At 37.4% G+C, this 23106-nt stretch overlaps 1 protein-coding gene across 1 annotated transcript in view; it reads right to left on the reverse strand.

The window, feature by feature from the left end:
* Positions 1 to 6597: 6597 nt before the first annotated feature.
* The window catches only part of LOC120535853 (alpha-2-macroglobulin-like protein 1), a 136431-nt gene continuing 119922 nt past the window's right edge, over positions 6598 to 23106 (reverse strand). Inside the window, exons 31-36 of the mRNA XM_039763968.1 lie at positions 19420 to 19541; positions 16823 to 16913; positions 16563 to 16631; positions 10114 to 10219; positions 9710 to 9751; positions 6598 to 7495 (exon numbers count right to left, since the gene is read on the reverse strand). Coding sequence (XP_039619902.1) covers positions 7473 to 7495; positions 9710 to 9751; positions 10114 to 10219; positions 16563 to 16631; positions 16823 to 16913; positions 19420 to 19541 — 453 coding nt within the window. The 3' untranslated portion in view covers positions 6598 to 7472. The remainder of the gene's footprint in view (positions 7496 to 9709; positions 9752 to 10113; positions 10220 to 16562; positions 16632 to 16822; positions 16914 to 19419; positions 19542 to 23106) is intronic.

Below are 23106 nucleotides of genomic sequence, written 5' to 3' on the forward strand. Positions count from 1 at the left end.
ACAGAAATGCTGTCTGAGTCCTCAAGACGGATCAATATTTTTTCTGGCATAGAGGTAGGTGGAGGTGAGGAAAATTGGGTAGGTTCTGTTTAACAGAAGGATGCAAGGATGTGGTCTATGTACAGATCTCTAAGTGATTTAATCCTGAATGTTATCCAGACATTAAAAACTGCGTACATTTGAGAGGGTGGAAAAAGGTGGTTCTCGGGCAGAGGTACCACAGATAAAAGCATCTCTGTCTTAAAATACTTCCTACATTGGTCCCATATTCTGAGTGAGTGAAGCACAATTGAGTTGTTAGTATATTGGTGATAGCTTGTATTTATTGGGGTACAAAGCAAGGAATATAAAGAAGTGCTGCAGGATTTTATTTCTATTGTGGACCATGCCTGTGTATATTCAACTATTTGTGTCCATGTCCAGATTTTTATAGCTTGCATATTTGCTGCCCAGAAATAAAACTGAAAGTTAGGTGGACTCGTGACACCTTCCGCCTTAGGTTTTTGTAGGGTCACCCTTTCGATATGTGGATGTTCTGAATTCCAAATAAATGATGTTATGGTTGAATCTAATTTCTAAAAAATGATTTATTGATGTATACTGGAATGTTTTGAAATAAAAAGAGAAACTTAGGAAATATAGTCATCTTAACAATGTTAATTCTTCCAGCTAAAGTGAGATGAAGGGTTGACCATCTATGCAAGTCTTACTTAATTTTTTCTATACACATGGCAAAATTTTGTTGATATAGACCTTTATGTTTACTTGTGATGTTTACCCCTAGATATTTAAACTGATCTGCGATGATAAATGGGAAGGTGTCCAATCTGATATTATTATGCTTGAGAATTCACTGGAAAGAGCACACTTTTATTCAAATTAATTCTGTGACCAAAAATCTTTTGAAATTCTGATAGTGCTGTTAGGTCTGCAGACACAGTATTTTGTGGATCTTATATTAGCATATAGAAAAATTGTATGTTCCAGTCCTTCTCTGATAATCCCCTTTATCTCATAAGCATTTCGACAGTGAACTTCCAGTGGCTCAATAGCAATTGCAAAAAGCAGTGGCGACAAGGGGCATCCTTGTCTGGTACCACATTCTAGTTTAAAGTAGTCTGCATTAATGTTGTTAATACAACCTGAAACTTCTTGACTGGTATACAGTAGTTTGATCCATGCACAAATGTTCAGGCCAAACCCAAATTTCTCCAATTTAGTGAAAAAGTAGTTCCATTCAACCACATCAAATGCTTCTTCTGTATCCAACGATAATATCTCCGGGGTGTTTGACTTTGTTGGTGAATACAGTATATTACATTAAACAGGCATTAAAGATTGGAAGCTAAGTGTCTGCCTTTAATAAATACAGTTTAGTCTTGTGATATTACCGAAGGGACCACTTTCTCCATCCTTCTAGCTAGGACTTTGGAGAGTATTTTAACTTCATTATTCAGAAGTGAAATTGGTCTGTATGAAGCACATTGTAATAAGTCCTTATTTTGTTTAGGAAAGATGGTAATTAATGCTTGGCGAAAAGTTTGAGTTTGAATTTTATTGTCTCTAGCTTCTGTAAATGTTGCTAATAAAAGAGGAGCTAGCTGAGTTGAGAATTTCTTATAAAATTCAGCAGTTTAGCCATCAGGGCCTACTGCTTTCCCACTCTGAAGTGACTTTATAGCATCTAGTAATTCTGATAGTGCCAGAGGTTTATCCAATTCCTCTGCACTAAGAGTATCTATTTGTGGTATCTGTAAAGCATCCAGAAATGCATTAGATTGTGTCTTGTCTTGTTCAAGTAAAATATAAAGATTTATAGTAGTCTCTAAATGTGTGCATTATAGTTTGATTGTCAATGATTTTGTCTCCATTTGTGTTGGTGATTGCTGGGAATGCATTGCAAACTTCTTGTTTGTGGTTTTGTTGAGTTAAGATTCTATTAGGTTTCTCTCCATGTTCATAATAATGATGTCTTGATTTAAAAATTAGTTCTGTGTTTTTAGTTAAGAGGTTGAGTTCTGAATGCAGAGCCTGTCTTTTCCTAATAAAGTGCCTCACTTGGACACCTGGCATGTTCTTGATCTATTCTAGTAATACTTTCTTGGTTTCCAATTTATTTCTGTGGGAAAGATATGAGATAATCTGTCCTCTTAAGAAGGCCTTCAGGGTTCCCTAGAGTATTCCTGCAGAAACCTCTGAGGATGTATTTGTCTCTAAAAAATATTGATTTGTTTGGATATATATTCTGTACAGTTCTTGTCTGCTAATAAAAGTAGATTAAGGCACCATCTGCGAGATGAGTATGTGTGGCATAACGTTTTTAACTCCAAAATCAAAGGGGCATGGTCGAAAATAACAATAGCATTGTACTTGCAAGATTTAATCATAGGCAAGAAATTGTTATCTTTAAAGAAATAATCAATTATTGGGTAGCAATGATGCATTGGTGAGTAGAAGGAATATGCTCTTGAGTTTGGTTTTAGAAATTTCCCGGGGTCTGATAGGTTATGGTCAGTTACAAACTGCAAAATTGTCTTTGCAGTGTTGGATATCATCGCCCCTGTTGCAGGAGACCTATCTAGGTCTGGATTTAAAACACAATTAAAGTCCCCAGCCATTATAATTTTATGAGTGTTCACATTGGAAATGAATGCAAATAAATTTTGGATGAAATCCCTATCATCGACATTGGGTGCATAAATATTTATCAAAATCAGTTAAATAAATTACCTATGACAATCACATATCTCCCTTCAGGATCAGATACTACATCTGATACCGTCCTATGTATAAGAATTCCCACACCTCTAGTTTTCTTTGTAAAGCTGGAATGGAACATTTGGTGAGAGAATACTTTCTCTTTAATTCATGATTTAAGGCTTTAAAAGTCCAGCTCATAAAGTTAACTGTCCGGTCTTGGAGACATTGCTTCTGAACTTTTGTTGTCATTTTGTAGTCATAAGTGAAAATAAGACATCTTTGACCTTAATTTCCAATTTTCCCAGGAGTTATTGCCCTGAAGCCTATGGTTACATTGGCACTTATAATTATAAGGATTAAAAGGATAGATTAGAGATAGCTTGCTCTCTTTCTCTCCCTCCCTGTTTTCCTCTAGGGGCACAAGCTCCCTAGTTGGAATAAGTTCTTTTGTAATTGTGGCGTCTTAAGTAACTCAAAACTATATAGGCGATACCCCTCCCATAGTGATACAGCAGTAAGAAATCACAGAAGAGAAAATAACTTAGCTTTTTTTAATGACGATTTATGTGGAATAAAAGATTAGGAAGCCATAGCAAGACTATTATCGAAGTGGGATCTCGATGTATACAGTCTGCCATTTTCGTTGTTGCCAATACAGTCAAATACAAAGCATAAATAAAATGTGGCTGAGAAGGGAAAAGGATGTATAATTACGGTACCAGTATCATTACAATGGATCAAACAGCCGGTAAGATCTTCTTTGCCATGCCAGGACAAGATGAGACACAATTGTTTTTCAAAAAAGTGTTGAGCTCAGATTGTCTGCTTCCTCCGTAGAGATAAAGATGTAATGGTTGCCTTAAATGTCCACTTTCAGTTTGTCAGGGTAGAAGAGGCTTTCTGTAAGTACTGTTTAATGTTGTAAAAAGCGGCACGTTTAGCAGCTGAAGAGGGTGAGAAATCAGGGAAGATACGAATGTGGTTATTTTCAAATATAATCTCTCGTTTCTGTCTGAGAAGTAACATCACGTGTAATTTTATTGGTAATTCTTCACAATAAGAGTCCTAGGTTTAGAGGTACAGTATTTGATCCCCGTATGCTACATGACCATCATCATCAAGTCCTTCCTTGAGAACCCTAAATACAAAGAGGACTGTTTCATTTATGTTAGGTAGAATCCCCAGAGGGGGCTGGATGGTCTCATGGTCTGGAACCCCTGCAGATTTTATTTTTTCTCTCCAGCCGTCTGGAGTTTTTTTTGTTTTTTCTGTCCTCCCTGGCCATCAGACTTATTCTATGTTAATTAGTGTTATCTAATTTTAATTCTTACTTCGTCTTTTATTTATCTTTTCTTCATCATGTAAAGCACTTTGAGCTGTATTATTTGCATGAAAATGTGCTATAGAAATAGATGTTGTTGTGATTGTATGCGGTAAGCTGCTGCTATCTCAGTGTCTGATTTGAAGTCCTCTCCAATTATTTTAGATAATAGTTTAGCTATGAATTTCACTGGGTTTGGACTTTCACAATTCTCAGGGAGACCTTCTATTCTAATATTATTCCTTCTGCATTCATCTTCCAGTGCAGCAAGACTGTCTTGGAGATTTTTGCATTTGGAATTTGCAGCTGTTGCTTTTCCGTCAGCGGTAGGTGCCAGATGTTTGGCTGTTTCAATTCGAGTCATGAACGTTTGCTTAACGTCTTCCAGCTGAGCGCCAAGTGCTCTCAGTTTATTGTCAAACTTAGACGTGTTTTCCTGAATTTGTTTCTCAATTTTTTCTAGCATACCAAAAGGCAATTATTTACATGTTTCTCTTGGTCTTTAATATCCTGCCACAGCTTCTCGTTTGTCTTGTGAATATCATTTATTCCCTTCCTTCTATCATTTATTTCTTTCTTTATAATTTCCTTGAGCTCCTTTATGTCTTCAGTGGTGGTCATTGCAGCAATCCTTACCTTCAATTCGAACAGATTGTTTCGGCCTTCTTGCTCCGTGGGTGAAATGGCAAGCCCTTTTAAAGTCGATGCTCCCGAGGATTGATGAGATGAGAATGCGGAAGGCAAGACCATTTTCAGTTTCAATGAATCTTCTGGAATCGATGAGCTATCATGACCTGAATCACTTGCACATTCGCTCCCACTTTCGCTCTCAGCTGGAGACAATGCAGCAGCGGCCCTGGGTCCCGGGAAATCTGTACTTTCACCTGTCTGTTCTAGGACAGTCTCTGTAAGGCCATACCTTGAACTTGGACTTGATGCCTGTCTAGGCTTGGATGTAGCTTTAGATTTCTTTCTGTGCCCCTTTCTTGCCACTCATGTTTATATATGCTTGCATATACTGTAATAGAACCTGCTTGGGTTGGGTAAACACTGGATGCCGCCGGATAATAAAAAATATGAGAAAAAATAACACCTCTGCCAATGGAGTTGGTCCGTGTACTTTTTAGTTTTTGAAATTTCGTTTCAGAAAATAACATTTAAAAAAGAAAAAGAGACACTTATTTGATTTTTAACTTAAAAGGGAAACATGAAAAATGCAAAACAATCACTTTTTTCTTTTTTTCTTTTGCACATCAGAAAAGAAAAATGCAAGAAATGAGAATGAGAAAATGCCCTTTATTTCGCAGTAAGTAACAACAATAGCGTTCATAAAAGAACTACTACATCAATGAAGCAAACTTTGCAAAGCTTGAATTTTTGCTTGAAAGATACAACCCAGTTTTTCTGCAGTCATGTCCTCATCCTGCAGTGTCACTCTTTTACTGTTCCGAAAAACAATGTAATGGTCCATCCTCTGCTGATGTCAGTGTAACTTCAAGGCCGTCGATCAATGTGTCGTGAGGAGGACTGTTCGCACGTGTTGTCACAAATCGTGCAGAAGTAGTACTTCCGGTTTCAGACAACGAAAATGTGTCTGTTTTGTTTTTGAGCTTTTACACTTTCATTATTTAAATCACAAGTAAATCCAGAAAAGCTTGTGGAATTTTAAGTTTATGACTGCTCTTTGTTATCATAGAATTAAAAAATACCTTATTTTCCCTCATTTTCTCTTTACTAAATTTGAAAATTCCTTTCATTTTCATTTTTTCGTTTTTGGTTCTAAAATGAAATTTCAAATACCAAAAAGTACATGGACAAGAGTTCCACTTCAGACGTCCATCTCCTGTAAAGGACAAGACCAACTCCATTTAATAGAATTTTTTTTTTTTTTAGTTTAAGGCAGTTATGAATGCTGCTGTGGGGAAAATAGCAACTTCCAAGAAATGATTAATGTTTACAGGAAAAGTAGAGCTATTGTAGGCTATTATATAGTTTAATAATTAGAGATGCTAAACGTTAAGATAAACAAGTCCTTGTCCATGTTTTGACACAGATTAGTTATTGAATTAAAAGGTGAGCTAATAGGCTACAAACTTAATAATGTATTAACTAAAATTTGGCTGCACATAGAGAAATACATGCTGTAAATGTTAACAAAATAAGCTAGAAACTTGTAAATATGTTTAATTGAGAGATTTATATTTTGATGTAAAATGTTTTCATTTTTTTGGATATAACATAAAATAACATTTTCAAATCTGTTTAATTTAATTTATGTAATGGGGGTCCAGATTTTATATCAAGAGCATTAGGCCCAAGGCAGGATGCAACCTTGGAAGGGGTGGCATTCAATCTCAGCCCCCTGATTGTGCACAGCAATGTTTGTATTTTTTTGAGGTTGTAATTGTCACAACTCACTCTTTCGCCTTGCATTGACTGCCGTTTGGAAGAGGAGAGACCTCTGGGTTGGGGAGGAAGTAGTTGATACCTTCAGATACTTCAAAAACTGCACACACAAAGCAAGGACAGAAGAAATAATTCAAGAAATCAGAATTTATTTTATTGGAGCAAATAGGAGGAAAAAAAACTGCAATCAGTGGTTTTCTTTTACTAAAAAGACACCAATAATGAAACATTGTGACAATAATGACCCTGTAAATTATAAACTTCTTGAATTATAGCTTTATCATTTTTTTCTCACTTCCACTGGACAAATAACAAAAATGACAAACAATACTTCACATTTGAAAATTATGAATTTTCTTCAAGTTCAATAAACATCTGTTGATTGGGTTAAGATGCTCAATCATCAGAATACAGCTTGCATTTTTATTATTAAAGAAAAATGTCAAAAAATACTTACTTCTTGGTCTGCAATTACCTGCTTGTCTAAATACTATGTTATAAAAATTAGCCTTTGAACCTTTCTCTAAAAAAAAGTAGTCAAAGTTAACTTCCAAATGTCTACTAACATTCTGTAGCAGCTTTCCTTTAACTGATTTAAAAGTGCTGTTATTTTACTTAGAAACCTGAATGTCTGTTGATCTGTATTCTAAATATCTAACAAAAATGTAGATAAATACAATATGAATGAATACTGTTGAGTTGAAAATATTACATTAACAAGTGATGGACACTTGCAGTGCAGCTTTGTTTCCTGATTTTACTGATGTACCTTTTGGCTAATACTGTATATATACCAGAATGAATGTGACTTACATGAAGCAGTACAGAACATACACAATCCTAGTACTTATATATGAATTGCAATCATTTAATTATCATTAATTCAAAAGAAATGTCAATCAGCTCTGAATATAAAAAGAACATGTAGAAGGCTGGTTTCCAACCACTGCTTGATGAATTCCAAAAAGACATTTTTTGTTTCCAACAACAGAACTTCAGGTGAAAGAAAGCCACTTTGGAATGATTTATATCTCTTCTTTCAGAATTAATTACTTTTCTCTTCACCATCTGAAAAATAAGGTGTCCTTTGAGATATTTTGCGCATAACAGACCATGAGAACAGAACATTTAGCCCAATATAGTTTTCCATTTCTTATTCCATAACTCTAAATTCAATGGCCTATTCACAAGGAACACCTTTAAAACCTACTCAGGAGTTACTTCCAAGGTAATGCTTGTAATTACTAAATGCTCTAAAAGTGTACAGTTCTTGCATTGAGTATAAATTTTGCTTCTACATCAAAATACTGGACAGCCTACAAAGTTTTGTTTTTACTTTCACACAATTACCAACATCCTTCAACATTGCCACTGCAGCTCTGAATGAATCATTTCTAAAGATCCTTATATGGTGAACATTTGCCCGAAAGACAATGAACATTGAAAGGGGTACAAGTGTGACAACTCTGATCTTAAATGAGTTATCGTTGTGCTAATCCTCAAAAACAGGAGTTTAAACAACAGAAGTTTGTAATGTCATGTGAGTGCTGTAAAGAGATTTACCTCATAATTTAACAAGAACTTAAGAGTCTCTGGATCAAAATGGGTTGGGTGGGTCGTTGCTCTGGTGTGTGCTTCAATCATAGTTACTTGTCATTAATAGGACACAACTAAAGAAGGAAACTCCACAGGAAATGGTGAATTAATTGGAAAATTACAAAAAGAGTTAAGACCTTAAACCTATAAAAAGGTGAACATACCTCTATATTTTTAAAAAATGTAAAAACAACACTGCTGCTCTCTCCTAAATGCAGAACAAGTCAAATAACAGCCATTTAAATGTTCAGTTCAGTTAGAGATAAAAGGTGATCAGTGATCAAGAAACTGGTTGGGGGAAAAAAAAAAACCTGTGACCACAGTGGACTCCCTTGACTAAGGCTGTAAACTACTGAGAGTGATGATTTTGAAAATTTATTGATGCTTTTTACAGTAGACGGGAGTTTTTAAAAGTGTCAAACATTTATACTTTTCATGATATCGTAATGGAACTTTCTGTGACGATGCAGGTTCGCTCCACGCTCCAATCTTGCCTCTGGGAGACCTTGAACCCGTCACTGTCGGTAATGTCACCGATGAGCTTAGCAGTGAGGCAACAACATAGTAAGGGAATGGTGCAAAACAGTCAAGTGTTTTTATTTAAAACAGTAATCAAAACAAAGTGTTCAAAATAAAGTGCAGTGTCCAAAGTTCCAATAAATAATCCATAAAAACAATTGTGCAATGTGGAGGTTAAAATTCCTTAGACAAAAAGTCTTCTTAAAAACAACGATGTTAAAATACAGCAAAAAGGATTTTTTTAAAAAAACAACAAGAATCCCGTTGCCTTTTTACCTGGTGGCTCCCCTGTTTCCCTCGTCTGGGCTTCTCAACAGAGGAGTCGCCCTTCCTGCAACTGGCCTTCTCGTCACGCTGCTGTTGGTCGTTCGCCTCTCCGATCCCTGGCTCCGGTAGGCATCACCGAACAGCGACTTGGGATTCCCCAATGACCAGGGCTCTTACGCTAGAGACACCACGTCCCAAGTCCCGACTCCCGCTGCCTTCCGTGGTCTTAAGCGGAGAGTCATCTGCCTTCCGGTCACTCCCGTCCTTCATAAAAACAAACTCTGTGGGAGTGACCACAACTACTACGCCCCGGGTGTTGGCCATACACCCAGGCTGCCTGCACAGCTGCATGCGAGACTGCACTCGCTCACTCTCCCATACCGGCTTTCTCTCTCTCTCTCTCTCTTCACTGCTTCCTGCTATCTCCTGCAACCTACGTTTCTTTCCTTTCTTTAGCCGACTCACCCTTCTATTTATCAAGAGGGCATGGCAGCTGTGGCAAATCAGCAACCCCAGGAACAATCACGGATGTGGACAGTTTCTCACCTGTGCACTTAGGCGAGAAACATCCACATAGCGAATCGCCCCGAGGACCACTTCAGCCACACTACCACACCCCCTCACTAAGCCACGAGCGTGGTGATTATTTATTTAAAAGTGGCCCTTTTGTCGTGCGCTGTGGACCCACTACACCACACTTTCCCAACAAATTTTCTTGAAGGGTAATGTTCCAAATTTCAATGAAATCAGTTCCTTGGGAGACGAGGTGTTTTATGTGTACAGACAGACTCAATATAAGGAATTTTCATGTTTTATACACACTTTCACCTAAAAAGGAAAGTCAATGTTGTTGTTACTAAACAGCCTGATAAGACAAACACTGATATTAAAAAACTATACCTGTAGTGCAAGGGGATCTGTATTCAGCTTCAGCATGATCATCTGCAAAAACGAAGACAAATCCTTTAATAGAAAGTTTTTTTTTACAAATCAGCAGAAGGCACATTAATTCAGAAAAGACTGAACAGCTGTAAACTGCAAAAATGAAAGTGCTACAGTGTGTAGTCCACTGTGGTTGAAGTAATGATTGAAAAAGGGCAAAACAAAGAGAAAAATAACTGTGTTCAGCTTACTGGCAAGTACTCTGTTTGTTCTTTATGCATTACGGACATTTTAATCTATATTTTTAAATTATACAACAATATTCTGAAACATAACCATCATGTAAATGGAAAGTACTGCATGCAAATTTAAAATGACACCGCATGAGATGGAATGATGATTGCTTATCATCAATGGCTTACTTGTTTGGTAATAATCATAAATCCTGACAGTAGCTGGTTTCAAATTTTTCACTGCAATCTCCTCTTGAATTCTGAAGTGCAAAGTCAGAGGTTTTCTTTCTACAAGCTGAAAAAAAACCACAATAGAATGGTATATAACAAAACAACAAAACCTGCTAAAACAAAAAGGGAAACATTTTGAGAGACTTTGTACAGTATACCCATTTATTAGGTCAAATTGGAGGTGGATGCATAAAGTAAAAAGATCTGAAGGAAAAGGGCTTGACTGGCGAGGAGGTGCAGAAGGTGGAAAAGGCGGATCAAGAACAATAAACACCATATAGAAGTGGGAAAAGATGAAGAGAAAGATTATACTCTTTTATTCTCTTTTTCTTGTACTTCTTATCAGGGTCTGACTAGATTTGAAAAAACATTCCGACCTCCAACTTATCCTTAGAGAGTTGTGGAAGATCTGATAAATATATTGTGAGATGGGTGGCTGATCACACCCCTAGAGGATACGGATGCTCCTCTGAAAACCCATCCTAAAAACACTGACAGACAACCTTCACATTGCTCCCTTACTTGCTGGGCTTACTTGCGGCTGCTCTGTCACGTGATATGCTTTCCACACGGCATTCTGCATACTTAAAAGCCTGAACAGCACCTGTCGGTTTTGGATTGCTTGCTTGCTTCTCATCGGTGCATACAGCAACATATTTCATTCAGCCAATATCGTACTTACTAGTGCTTTGCATAAAAGTGTTGAATAAACTTTTATTGGTAGTATTGGCCTCTAGTGGGTTACAAAATAAAATATCTTGTGTAACACCATTCTCGGTATCATTGCTTACAAATCCTATAAATTGTTGCAAATATCTGTGGATTCATCTATCTGTACTGTGAAGTACTTGCACATCTTTATATTTTCAAGAACTTAATCTATTTAATGTGTTGTATATTCTGTATTTATCTGTTTTAGTATTCTATGCAGAAAATATTTGTATCCAGTGTTACATATATTGTGCCATTCATTCTAGGACTCTTTCAAGCACCTTGAGCTTGGGAAAAGTGCTATGTGAATAGAATATTATTATATATTAATATCTGCCATGTTGCTTATTCTTCTTTGGATGATATTGTTGAAGAGAGGTATTGTTTTGTGCTTATGAGTCTCTTTTTCACCAACCATTATTTGCACCATATCAACAGCTGTCAGTAAAATCAGATTTTCAGCAATTATATGTGGCTTACTGTCTTCTGCAATGCAAAGTGTAACTCGATAACTTGCTAATAAGGCTTTTTCGTACTGGTTGCTGAAGTAAAAATGGCTTGCTCCTAGTTGAGGAAGTTTAGATTTCGCTTCACTTTGTTGTCTGGATGTTTGGTATTTAAATGTCGAAGTAGCTTTCACAGCTTCATATTTTTTTTACTTTATTTCTCAAAAAACTACACACTGGGGTTTATAGGAAATATCAGTAAAACTATATATGAGGTATTTATCGCTGTACAATCTTTTTCTTTTTATCCTTGTCACTGTTGGACGTAGAAGGTTCCAATGATCTTTTTAAAAATGTATCCATCTTTAACAAAATGGGTTTATCTCTTTTTCTTAAGTGTCTTTTACTTGTCAATTGGTTCCTTATAAGATTTAAACTCAAATTGTGGGGCCTATAATTACTGCTGATTCCTCAGGTATGCTGCCAAATATGGCCAGCATCTTAGGCCTGCTTAAAGGGCTGCTCAAACCTATGGTTCTTCCCTGGTGCACTAGATGTTTCCCATGGTGCCAGAAGCCTCTCTCTAGAGTTGCTCTCTAGGTGTTAATTTTGTTGGTTTTTTATTTAATTTTTGGATTAGCATCTTGGATTGTTAATAGTTCTTTAAGTATTTTTACTGAATAATTATTTATACTAGTGTGAACACAGAGAGAGTTTTTCACTGCAGTATCAACAAGCCTGCAGTTGAGTTCTCCCAACAATGTCAAAGATTCAGAATACGGCCAGAAATAGAGACTCAAAATGCAACAAGTGAAAGTATTTGGTACTGATTGTGGGCTGTTAGGGGCTTATTAAATACAAAAGACATAAACTTGATACATATAAAATATTGAAAAAGCAAATGAAAAACAAAAACTATTTTATTTGATGTAACTTGATGTAGACATGTATGTTTTCTTTCATTATCGTTGAAGTATTAATTATTTTTTTGTAAAGGTTTGTACTGTAAGTCTTCGACTGAGCAAAACCTTCGATAGAGCATATAAGGCTGATTATATGAAACTCAAGACGAGAAAGACACACCCCAATATGTCCAACATTTTATACTTGAATTAATCATTGTGACATCACACTATTGAGAATTACTGCACCACATTACAGAAAACAATATCTGTATAGTTAGGTTTCTGTTCTGTTCATTGCTATGCTAAATTAAATTCTTTACACAAATTGAATTCTTACTACTATTTCAAATGAACAAGTCCTTGATGTAGTACAAGCAGGTTAGATTATTTGTGTCATGATTTTTGATTCTTTTTCAGGTTTTCTTGGGCTCTGCAGCAAGTATCCTTGTGCTATATTTTGTTATATTTTAATTGTAAATATTTTCTTGAATTCGTTTTTTGATTAAAGGTAATCTTTAAATACTTAGAAATATTTATATTTATGTCTAAGTGTGCTGCTATATTGTTTTCAAAAAGGTGCTGCTATTTTGAACAGAATAATGTTTACTGTTGCCACCTTGTGACATATAACAATCACAGAAGTATAAAGGTCAGCATTGTGTACTTCTCGGTTGTCCAAGTTGCGGATATAAACAAAAGACTAGCTTGATGTTGGAAGTGGTTAAAAGACATTTGTGAAGCTCCAGTCTTTGTGCGAAATTTGACTTTGACTTTTTGCTTGATTTTCAGTGTAGCTATTAGGTACTTTTGACCGTTTCCTTCCTTTTGATTTTTGACTACTCTATCTCCCCTCTCCAAGTCCAATTTTAATTCATTTTGGCCTGCCAATTCTATCAGGCAGAGCACAATTTCCAACCATTTGTCTTTTATTGGGATTAAATTGCTACGGAAAAAGCATTAGAAATTTCACTTTCAGCTTGTGTTATTTTGACCATTTCAGATCTTTTTAAGTAAGTAACTGTAATTTTCCCTGTTGCCACCAAATGCTGAGCCAAATATGAAGGTAAATTTGTTTTTCGTTAAATTATTTAAATAAAGTTAGATGTTCACATTAAGTTATTTATATGAATTAATTCACAAAGTCTAAACCCTCCAATGTCCCTGACACCTCCACTGCATAAACACTAAAACTTTAAGCTTTGTCTCACACTAATCATGTGGGGTCAAAAGAAACACCATGTACAGTGATTTCCCCCTACTCTGTTTGTGGATCCAACCAAGGATCTTTACCAAGATCATTGGTGACCACCTGCCCAGACCTTTGAATTTAAGCAGCGCAATGGCTCTACTAAGTGCTGCTGTTTTAGTGCTTCATCATCTTTCTCACTCACTCACTACACAGAATCTCAGGATGGATCTACTCTTTCTGACAGCGTCACTCTCCCATGTTTATGTGGTCCACCCACACCTTATATTTATGCCAAAAATGTTACTGGAAAACACTGATATTATTTGTTGATAACATGTTAGATGTTTCTATCCATGATATGGATGTCTGCCAACTTATTTTCATCATAGTCAAGACATTTATGTTTTGCAATTTCCATAGCCTGCATTGCATGTTTTCATTTAATGAATTCTCATAATATTAGTGCAATTCAATTCTGATACTTTTGTATATTGTTTCAAATCACAAGATTTTAAAATAACACAGCATCCTGGACTCTAATTGAGGCTAAGTAGGCAAACTCAACACTGAAATTACATCTCTTATCATTTTAATAAATAGGTTTGGAGTTTAGGATATACCACTTTGACTTTTGATTAAGCGTATATTACTACACAAGTTGATTTTAACTAAGGTTATTATTAACAAATGAGAGAACTATTTCTTAAATCAGTGTATATGTCATTCCTACTTATATGTTTTGTTTTGGGATTTTATTGTTTTTTTTTTACTTACTTATATTCCTCTTCATCAAATTAACACTAAGCATTGTTCCTTTCTTGTTAATTGTAAATAATTCTGGTGAAAATTGCCTCATATGAGTGATAGGAATCTAGTAGGGAATTTTTGTCTTTGTATTGCCTTTGGAGGCAAATCTTGACACAGATCCCAGACCAATACACAACATATTCACATGTACATATAGACCTATACCCATAGGTGTCAGAATCTGCCTATTTAAAGTAATCAAATATCCAAAGCTACTGAATGTGTGATAATTATTGGATAACTTGCAGAAAAACCCAGAGGAGAATGTAAAAACATTCCTGGGCCAGGACTGAACAGTGGAGCTATGAGGCAGCAGTACTAACTACTGGCTACAATTCTTCATTTTAAATAAATAGACAAAAAGACCCAGACACTAGTAAAATAATAAAAGACCCTAATGTATCTGAAATCATGTTCTAAATATTTCCTTTTAAAAACAAGTAAAAATAAAACTTACATTTATAATGTTAGCCATCCATTAATTAATCTGTTCATTCATTCATTTCAGAAACAAAATTTTTTTGGGGATTTCTTTCATTAATGTCAAGTTGGTTCTGCTTTGTTAACGCTAGATTTACCAAAGCCTACAAAAAAACTTGTAATCCCAGCCTACCTTAAATCCCTTTGCACCTTTCTGTTAGCGTCTTTTGTGTTGTAAATGACTCGATAAGCACAGGCAGCAAGCAGCCTGCTATCACATCACCCCACCACTGCAGGAAGTTCTGTCAGCTAAAGTCTTTTTCCCTGCAAGTCAGTTGCTTAGAGTTGTATTGGGTAAATAATATATTGTTATTTGGAATACATGCATTTCATGTGTGTTCATTGACTACAATAATCTATGTAAACACTTTGTTAAAACAGAAACGTTTTTCGTGTTCTAATAATAATTGACAAAATGTAGACATAAAGTATATAATGTGTGAAGCCTGAAGTTCAAATATCAAATAAACACTTTCACAAAAGGTACAAGTATAACAAAACAAGTGTGCTTTTATTTAAGACTATAACTGCAGAAAAAGAACCCACGTTAGGGTGTGACATTGACATGCACTTAATACAACCGCTTTGGTGGCATAGCGGTAAGAACTGATGACTGGTAATCAAAAGGTCACGGGTTTGACCCCATATATCTCCGTTTTGAGAAGTGAGCTGCTCTTATTCTTACTATTTTAGACTATAAACATACATTTAATTTGAGTCTGTAACAGCCGCTGTAAATTTATGGTACTTGTAAAGAATAGCATTGTTTTTTTGTTTTTTTTTATTCAGTTTTATTCTCCCAGTCACGTTCACACTCCCCCAGGTTTGACACTGCTATTTCGAATGGATTTTGCGAATGGATTTAAGGTGGGCCAGAATTATGTGTTTTTGCGTAGGCTTTGGGTAATTCTAGTGTTAAATATGTGTTCACTTACAACTTTATAAATACCGCTGGTGGCAAAATAGCTCCTCATTTATTGAAATACACTATTTCACTGTCTTTAAAAATAAAATGATTCCTCTATACAGTATATGTAAAGACGATGTGCATCAATTCGGTGTCTGAAATTGTTACTACTTTCTGTACAATAGGTACTTCAGTAGTTTGGAGTGGTAGCAGCATTACTTAAATTGCCTACTACAACCAGCTGCCCCTGTAGTATTATACCATTGAGCAGCTTCAGAGTGGCAAGGGTTGCTGAGAGGAAGGATAATAAAGCACTCTCTTTAAAAATACAATCATCTGTATTTATGCATTTCTACACTTCTCACTCCACCTATGGAATACAAACACTTTTGGACCGCAGTTTCATTCTGCATTCATGTGCTGGTCCTGTGCCTGCTTGTTCATGCTATTTCATCTGTACACTTGGTGTCTCAATTTATTTTCACCATCATCTGCACTTGTTCTACTTAATATGTATTTTGAACTGTGTCATAAGTGTTAATTATTTATCATTTACTGCCTAGTGTGTAGTTGGTTTCATTACCACCAGGGAACTGGGGAAGGTGTTTGTGTACACATTGCTTTTTAAGTAATTGTGTTTTTTTGCCTTCTTTATTTGTTTAATATATACTTTATTATTGATTCATTGAGTCTCTTTATAAGTGTCGCTGTGCTTCAGTGTGTGCACACTGGGCCAAGGCTGGGGGTGTTCCTGGGGTCCCTGCAATAACATAAACAAATCACTGTTTTCAGACAGTGTGAATCTTAGCATCCTGACAATTGCTACAAATTGCATATATAACATGATAGGCTAAAATGCCACTACTTCTTTAAAGTCACCTTCTAATTATGTCTTTTAGTCTGAGATTTGAATATCTTTATCTAATATCAATATCCTTACTTAAGTAGCAGGCCATACATACCTCCTCGAGATAGATGTCAATGTATCCTTTATCCTTGTCGATACGTTTCACAAGTGGATTATGTCTAAGCTGTAGTTAAAAACAGGAAATGAAAAAGAATGAAAGTTATTGAAAAATGTTACTATTGTAAATGATATAATGTGTGTTATTTCTAGAAACACAACTCAACATGAACTACAAACATTAAAGCATGGAGTAAAGTCAAAAATAAGTCACAAAGCAACTATTTTAGTGCCTGCAGTAAGCTGTACCACACTTACCCTTGAAATGGATAACATATCCACATGATACCCTGAAAGCAGTTTGACATTTACAATGACCATGTTAGTCCTGTCTCGATTTCCATTGTATCTGAACAAAATGAGAAGAAAGTATGACACAACCTATAAAGTACTTTAATATTGATATTAATGTGTTTTTTCCATTTTTGCAAGTGCATAATGAAATGATTGTTATAATAAACATGACAATGACCTTGATGGTTTACATAGTTAATTAGTCATGTTACTGCTATTGGTGTTATGCCTCAAATGCAAAAGTATTTTTATTTGTACTGCAGTCTTGTGCTGATAGTCTCAGTAATGTAATATATTTTTTATCCTAGAGGGAAATTTGTTTGAAACATGAAAATACAAAAAAAAAACCACACTGATCAAGAGAATAAGACAAAAGATGATAATTATTCCTATCAGTACACACACCTGTATGATTTCTACATATAAGATTAATTACTTTTAACAGTAACTAGAATTCAAAAAGCATATACTGTAGCTCTGTAAATAAAAGAATGATGATGATTATCTGATGACCCATAGAAATTGCTAATATTCTCCCAAATTGATTTTGGTTTTAGGAATTTTTAAAATGTCTTGTGGAAAGTGTAAAGACTGTTTTGGGTAACAGGGCCTGTGCTGGTGCGGGTTGGCTACATGCTCTTGTGGCCTTCGGGTAGCCTCTTGAACCGAACACCATTGATACTGAGATAAGTCGGGTGAATGAGGACACATATGCAGCAAGGGATAAGTGCAAAAAGTAAACAGTGCTTTTATTTAAAACAATCAACAATCGAGTGCCCAACAGCCAAATGAAAGAATGAAATTCTTCTTTAAATAAATAATCCAATAAAATAATAGTGAATGTGGAGATTAAAATCCAATAAATATCCATAAAACAAGGTTAAAACTCTGTCTGTTAAAAATCATGAATCCTAGTGCCTCCTTTAAAACAAACGTCTCTCTAGTTTATCCTATTCGGATCTCGCAGCACAGAGAGACATCAACCAACAGGCACAGGCAACCTTCTGGTCATCCCTGTGCCCCCGCAACCAATCCCCTGGTGATCAACGAGTTGCCACCAAGCCTTCACTCCCTTTCACTCCTGCTGCCATCCCTGGCCTTGCTGTGGATTCTGATTGCTCCAGCTCCCTGGCTGCTCAGCAGGATCAACCTTCAGCCCGCTCCTGAGCGCCGGCCACACGCTCCTTCCGCGGGGCTCTACTCCCATCCGCCTTCTTCCTCCCATTTTGCACTAGCTCTCTCTCACTCCTGTCCTTCTGTCCATCCTTTAAACTTCAGGGCTCTTTTCAATTCCTTTATGTTCATTTTTCATCTAGCCAGCCCCTGCTTCTCTTATTCTAGCTGTTTAATTGGGTGCAGGTGTGAGAAGCCGTTTCCTCCATGGCATCATTGAGGTGGCTGACTGATCTGCCCATATCTACACGTGCATGTGGCACGTCCAGCTAGCTTCTTCATTAACTGCAAAGCAAAATACACTCATGCACACCCCCACCCAATTGACACCTGCACCTTCTCGAAGTACAATTTTTAAAATTAGCCACCTCTGACTGAGCTACAGACCCACTATATCACTGAGCCATTAGTTGGTCCCTGTGTCTGCAAGGTTAAAAATGTAAATATGTCCTTGACGTAAATGTGCTTAATAACATCAAGGAGTTTGCCATTTCTCTACACTTTGTGATTTTAATATATAGCATTTGCAGGTGCAGCAGAGCTATGAATAAGTATGCAGTCTGAAAAGGTTGGGAGCAAGCACTTCTAGAGCGTTTCTGCACCCAACACATGATGAACAACCTGAACTAGGACCCGAGTTGCAGCGGGTGACACTTCAGCATCACACTGGAACAGAGTGAGGTCTTTTATAGTGGCTGAAAAGCTGAGGGTAGAATATTAACATTAACAATATAATGTTGTCCTTCTAGTCTTATCTTAATACTGTGGTCAACTCTTTCAATTGCAATGCCAGACTTCTCCCCAATAAACAGTTTTCTGCTCTTTCAATGTGAGAAAGGAATAGATGCCCGTAATGCTGCATTTTGACAATGGCAGGATCGTGTTAATTCAGTGATTCCACAGTGGGCTGTAAACTGATCAGTGAATTGTAGCAGTAGGTTTATTGTTACATTCACTGTGTGATGACCACGATGACAGAGCAGCAGCAGAGTTTTTAGTCAAAGTCTCTTGATATACTAATCTATCTGTGCCTCTAACTCCATATACTGTATGTTCTCCAGCTGAAAGTACAGCTTAGAGTACTGAATAAAATGATAAGATTGTAGGTTCAAAAAGTAAAAATAATGTCTCACTTCAGGGGTTAATGTCCATGAAAGATTGCAGAAAATAACTAGATAAGGAAGTTTGGGAATATGGTAGGCATGCTAGTGGAGGTTGTCCAGCATGGTATATTGGAAGGAAATCCTAGGGTCATGCTGAAGGTCCACAGTCCATGTGAACATACTTGGTAACCTCTGCGTAACCTTGCTCAGTGTCATTCCAAGACAACACTTGTTTGATTAATTGATACACAGAAACATAACTGGATCAATAAAGATCTAACTTACCCAACAACAATTTTAAGGTGTAACATATTTTTCTCATTACTGTTACATTGTCCTTCAGCTTCAGCTGTGATGTTGAAAATTGAAAAGTCTGGTGGGGGTGGAACATTGTACTCAAGTGCCAGCTGAAAAAAAAAAAAAAAACTGTACAGAGAAAAATTGCTTTGTCATTGAAATAAGAGGTCGTTTATAAAATGGTGGGATTGCAAAGAAAGTGTGTACGATATTGAAAACACAGGCACACAACCAAAACCATTTATGATTGCTTAAGCAGAAGCACAGCGCCATGGCATTACTCATGAGAATGATATCTAATTCTGAACAAAAACACCTTGTGTTAGTATTTTACTTATTCTGTCTAGTTGGACAGTTATTACTATAAAAAAATTCTGGCATTGTTTTGTTTGGAAAAAAGGAAACTTTCTAGAAGACTAAAATTGTTCAAATGTGCCTTGTTTTCTAGGGAAAATATGATTGACGATAGATAGATAGATAGATAGATAGATAGATAGATAGATAGATAGATAGATAGATAGATAGATAGATAGATACTTTGTTAATCCACAGGGGAAATTCACAAATTTATATATTAATATTATATATTTATAAATTTATATATTAAATATTTCCATGTTGTAGGCTGTGAGGTGTTGCCATGTTGTGCGTTGATTATTGTGTTTCAAGAATGTCTTCTGTGACTTTGGTGCTTTTGATTCTGATTATCCCATTACTGAAGAGCAGGTGTCATCTGAATTATGAGTAAACATATTAGGGTCATATAAAAGGAGTCAAGAGGACAATTCTCAATGAAGCAGGCAGCATCTTGTAAATTTTCAGGATTACACACAGATGTGGATAAGCGTGTAAATAGTGATATGTTAAAAAAAATGGTGTCAATCCTGGGGGTAACAAATGTCTCCTGCAATTGGTACAACATCTTTCAAGCACAGGATCCAGTCATAAAGTGACACCTAGTGAAGATGCAGGGTTGTTGTGCATAGCAGTAATCAACTCAACAGAATTGAACAAATGTTGTATTCATAAACATTTAATCCTGCATGTGCTGAACTAATGATAATCGCAGCAGCACTAGGTGTAAGGCTAAAAGCACACATGGTGCATGGTGAGGGAATCATTTCAAGGCTCAATCGCACAGCTAAGCAGAAAAGAGTGTGCTGTGTGCAATAAGGCAACAGAAACATATTAATTAACTGTCTGCTTAGTTTGAATCCAATAATTTGCTAAACATATTTTGAAACAGTATGATCTGGTTGCACAACAGCCAGTGTTCACCTGGTGGCTCAGATTAGAGAAAGGGGATGGTTGTTATTTACTTCATGAATGACTAACATTTTCTTAATTAAGAAGTCTCACTGACAACAATTTAAGAATCTATTGTTAACATAAATAATAATACTTAGTTCAACATGTTCTATATACTGATCATGCCAAAAATAGACTGGCACATGCAAATCCCATATGTTGCTCTTAGGTAGAGCTCTGCACTATGACTCTGCCCATTTCTTAAAACATCTGTCCTAAACTTTAACCTCATTAAAACTAAAACTGTATTGTCACACATGTGCATCAGAGGACTCCTTCGCAGGCTGAGTTAAGGTATGCAATAACACACTGAGACGAGAGCGGGTGCTGCCGCTAACTTTGTCCTCTCTGTCTTCTTCCCACACAGTGCCAAGAAGCTGCCTAGTGAGGGTACCCGCCCATTCTGGTCCGACTGCTATAAAACATGTGGGATGGAGCAACATTTCGATTAAAATTTCATGAGAAACCCTGGATCAAGGATTGGTGTTAAACCACACATTTTTCTTTCCTTTTTTCGTTCATTTCAATTTGTCTGGTGATGAAGAAAGGGGTATGTGTGTGCCCTGCGGTGGGTTGGTGCCCTGCCCAGGGTTTGTTCCTGCCTTGCACTCTGTGCTGGCTGGGATTGCCTCCATCAGATCCCCTGTGACCCTGTGTTAGGACATAGCGGGCTGGACAATGACTGATTGACTGACTGAAGAAATGGGGTCCATGGGGTGGTGTCCAAAAATGCTTTGTTTTCAAGACTGTTATTGTGTCACTGAACTATGGTATACTTATACTTTTTGTTGAATTCTTGCTACCTGATTGCAGGTTATGTACCTTAATCTGTCATTCAATAGCTGTCACTAGAAGATCATGATTGCACAACAACACCAGCATTTTTTGTTTCTAGTTTCAATGAGCTGCTTTATCCAGGATGTGGCATTGATGTCCTATAAAAAGGCTCCCAAAACACTCTCTTTTACAGCATTTTAAGAGTGTTACTATTGACTTCAATCAAGTAAGCGTATGGCTAAAAGTGCTTGTAAACTGCTGCATGCAAAAGTTTCCTAATCCACTTGATGCTAGGTTTGAATAGTGTCATTGAAAACACTGCTAAACAACTTTTCAAACGGTTCAGGTCAAATGCTAAAATGCTAGAAAAATACTAAAGTGTGAATGGGCTCTCTTGATATTTTTTTGAGGTTGTGAACTGGGACCCGGACACAGGCAGATGGACAACATAGTTCCACCACACACTATTTATTTTCACTAATATTTACAACAATTACGTGCACTTTCAACCCCAGTGCCTCCAGCACCGATTCCCCAAAGCACAGTCCTCACAGTTCCACTGTCTTTCTCCTGGCTGCCTCCCGTCCTCTCTCCAGCTCTGTCCTCTTCCACCCGACATCCACTGCTGACTGGATGGAGGCGGCCCCTTAAATGGGAACCCGGATGGGCTCCAGCTGCTTCCCGGCAATCAGTCCTGGCCACACCCCAGTGTGGCGGAAGTGCCGGCTGCGCACCCGGAAGCCGTCCAGGTGTCCCCTGTCGTCTTCCCCCCAGCACTTCCTGGTGTGGCGGAAGTGCTGGGCTCCAGGGTTCCTCAGGCACCTGGGCGCCGCCTGGCGGTGGCCACGGGCCCCTACAGGGTTGGGCTTCCAAGCCCTCTACCCGTGGCCGCCAATACAACCAGGGAGATCACCCCCTCGCGGTTTGGAGGAAGCACAAGCCCTCCTCTGATCCTCCTGGGTGTCCCGGCCGGGGACCACACGGGATATTCCGGCATCGTGGCCACGGGTCCCTACAGGGCTGGGCTTCCAAGCCCTGTACCCGAGGCCCCCAACATAACCAGGACGGATGCCCCCTCGCGGTCTGGAGGAGGCACAAGCCCTCCTCTGGTCCTCCTGGGCGTCCCGGCCGGGGACCACAAGGGCAATATTCTAACAAATCAGCTTAGTCAAAATTTATACATCAGCATTATATATTAACTTTCAGCGTTTGCATACCGTTAAGGTTTCCAGAAAGCAAAATACATTACATTTTTAAATAAATCTCCTTCTTTGTTTGGCTGCTCCCGTTAGGGGTCGCCACAGTAGATCATCTTCTTCCATATCTTTCTCTCCTCTGCATCTTGTTCTGTTACATCCATCACCTGCATGTCCTCTCTCACCACATCCATAAACCTTCTCTTAGGCCTTCCTCTTTTCCTCTTACCTGGCAGTTCTATCCTTAGCATCCTGCTCCCAATATATTCAGTATCTCCTCTGCACATGTCCAAACCAACGCAATCTCGCCTCTCTGACTTTGTCTCCCAACTGTCCAACTTGAGCTGACCCTCTAATGTACTCATTTCTAAACCTACCTATCCTTGTCACACCC

The sequence above is a fragment of the Polypterus senegalus genome, chromosome 9, assembly GCF_016835505.1.
Source record: "Polypterus senegalus isolate Bchr_013 chromosome 9, ASM1683550v1, whole genome shotgun sequence".
Classification (NCBI taxonomy): Eukaryota; Metazoa; Chordata; class Cladistia; order Polypteriformes; family Polypteridae; genus Polypterus; species Polypterus senegalus.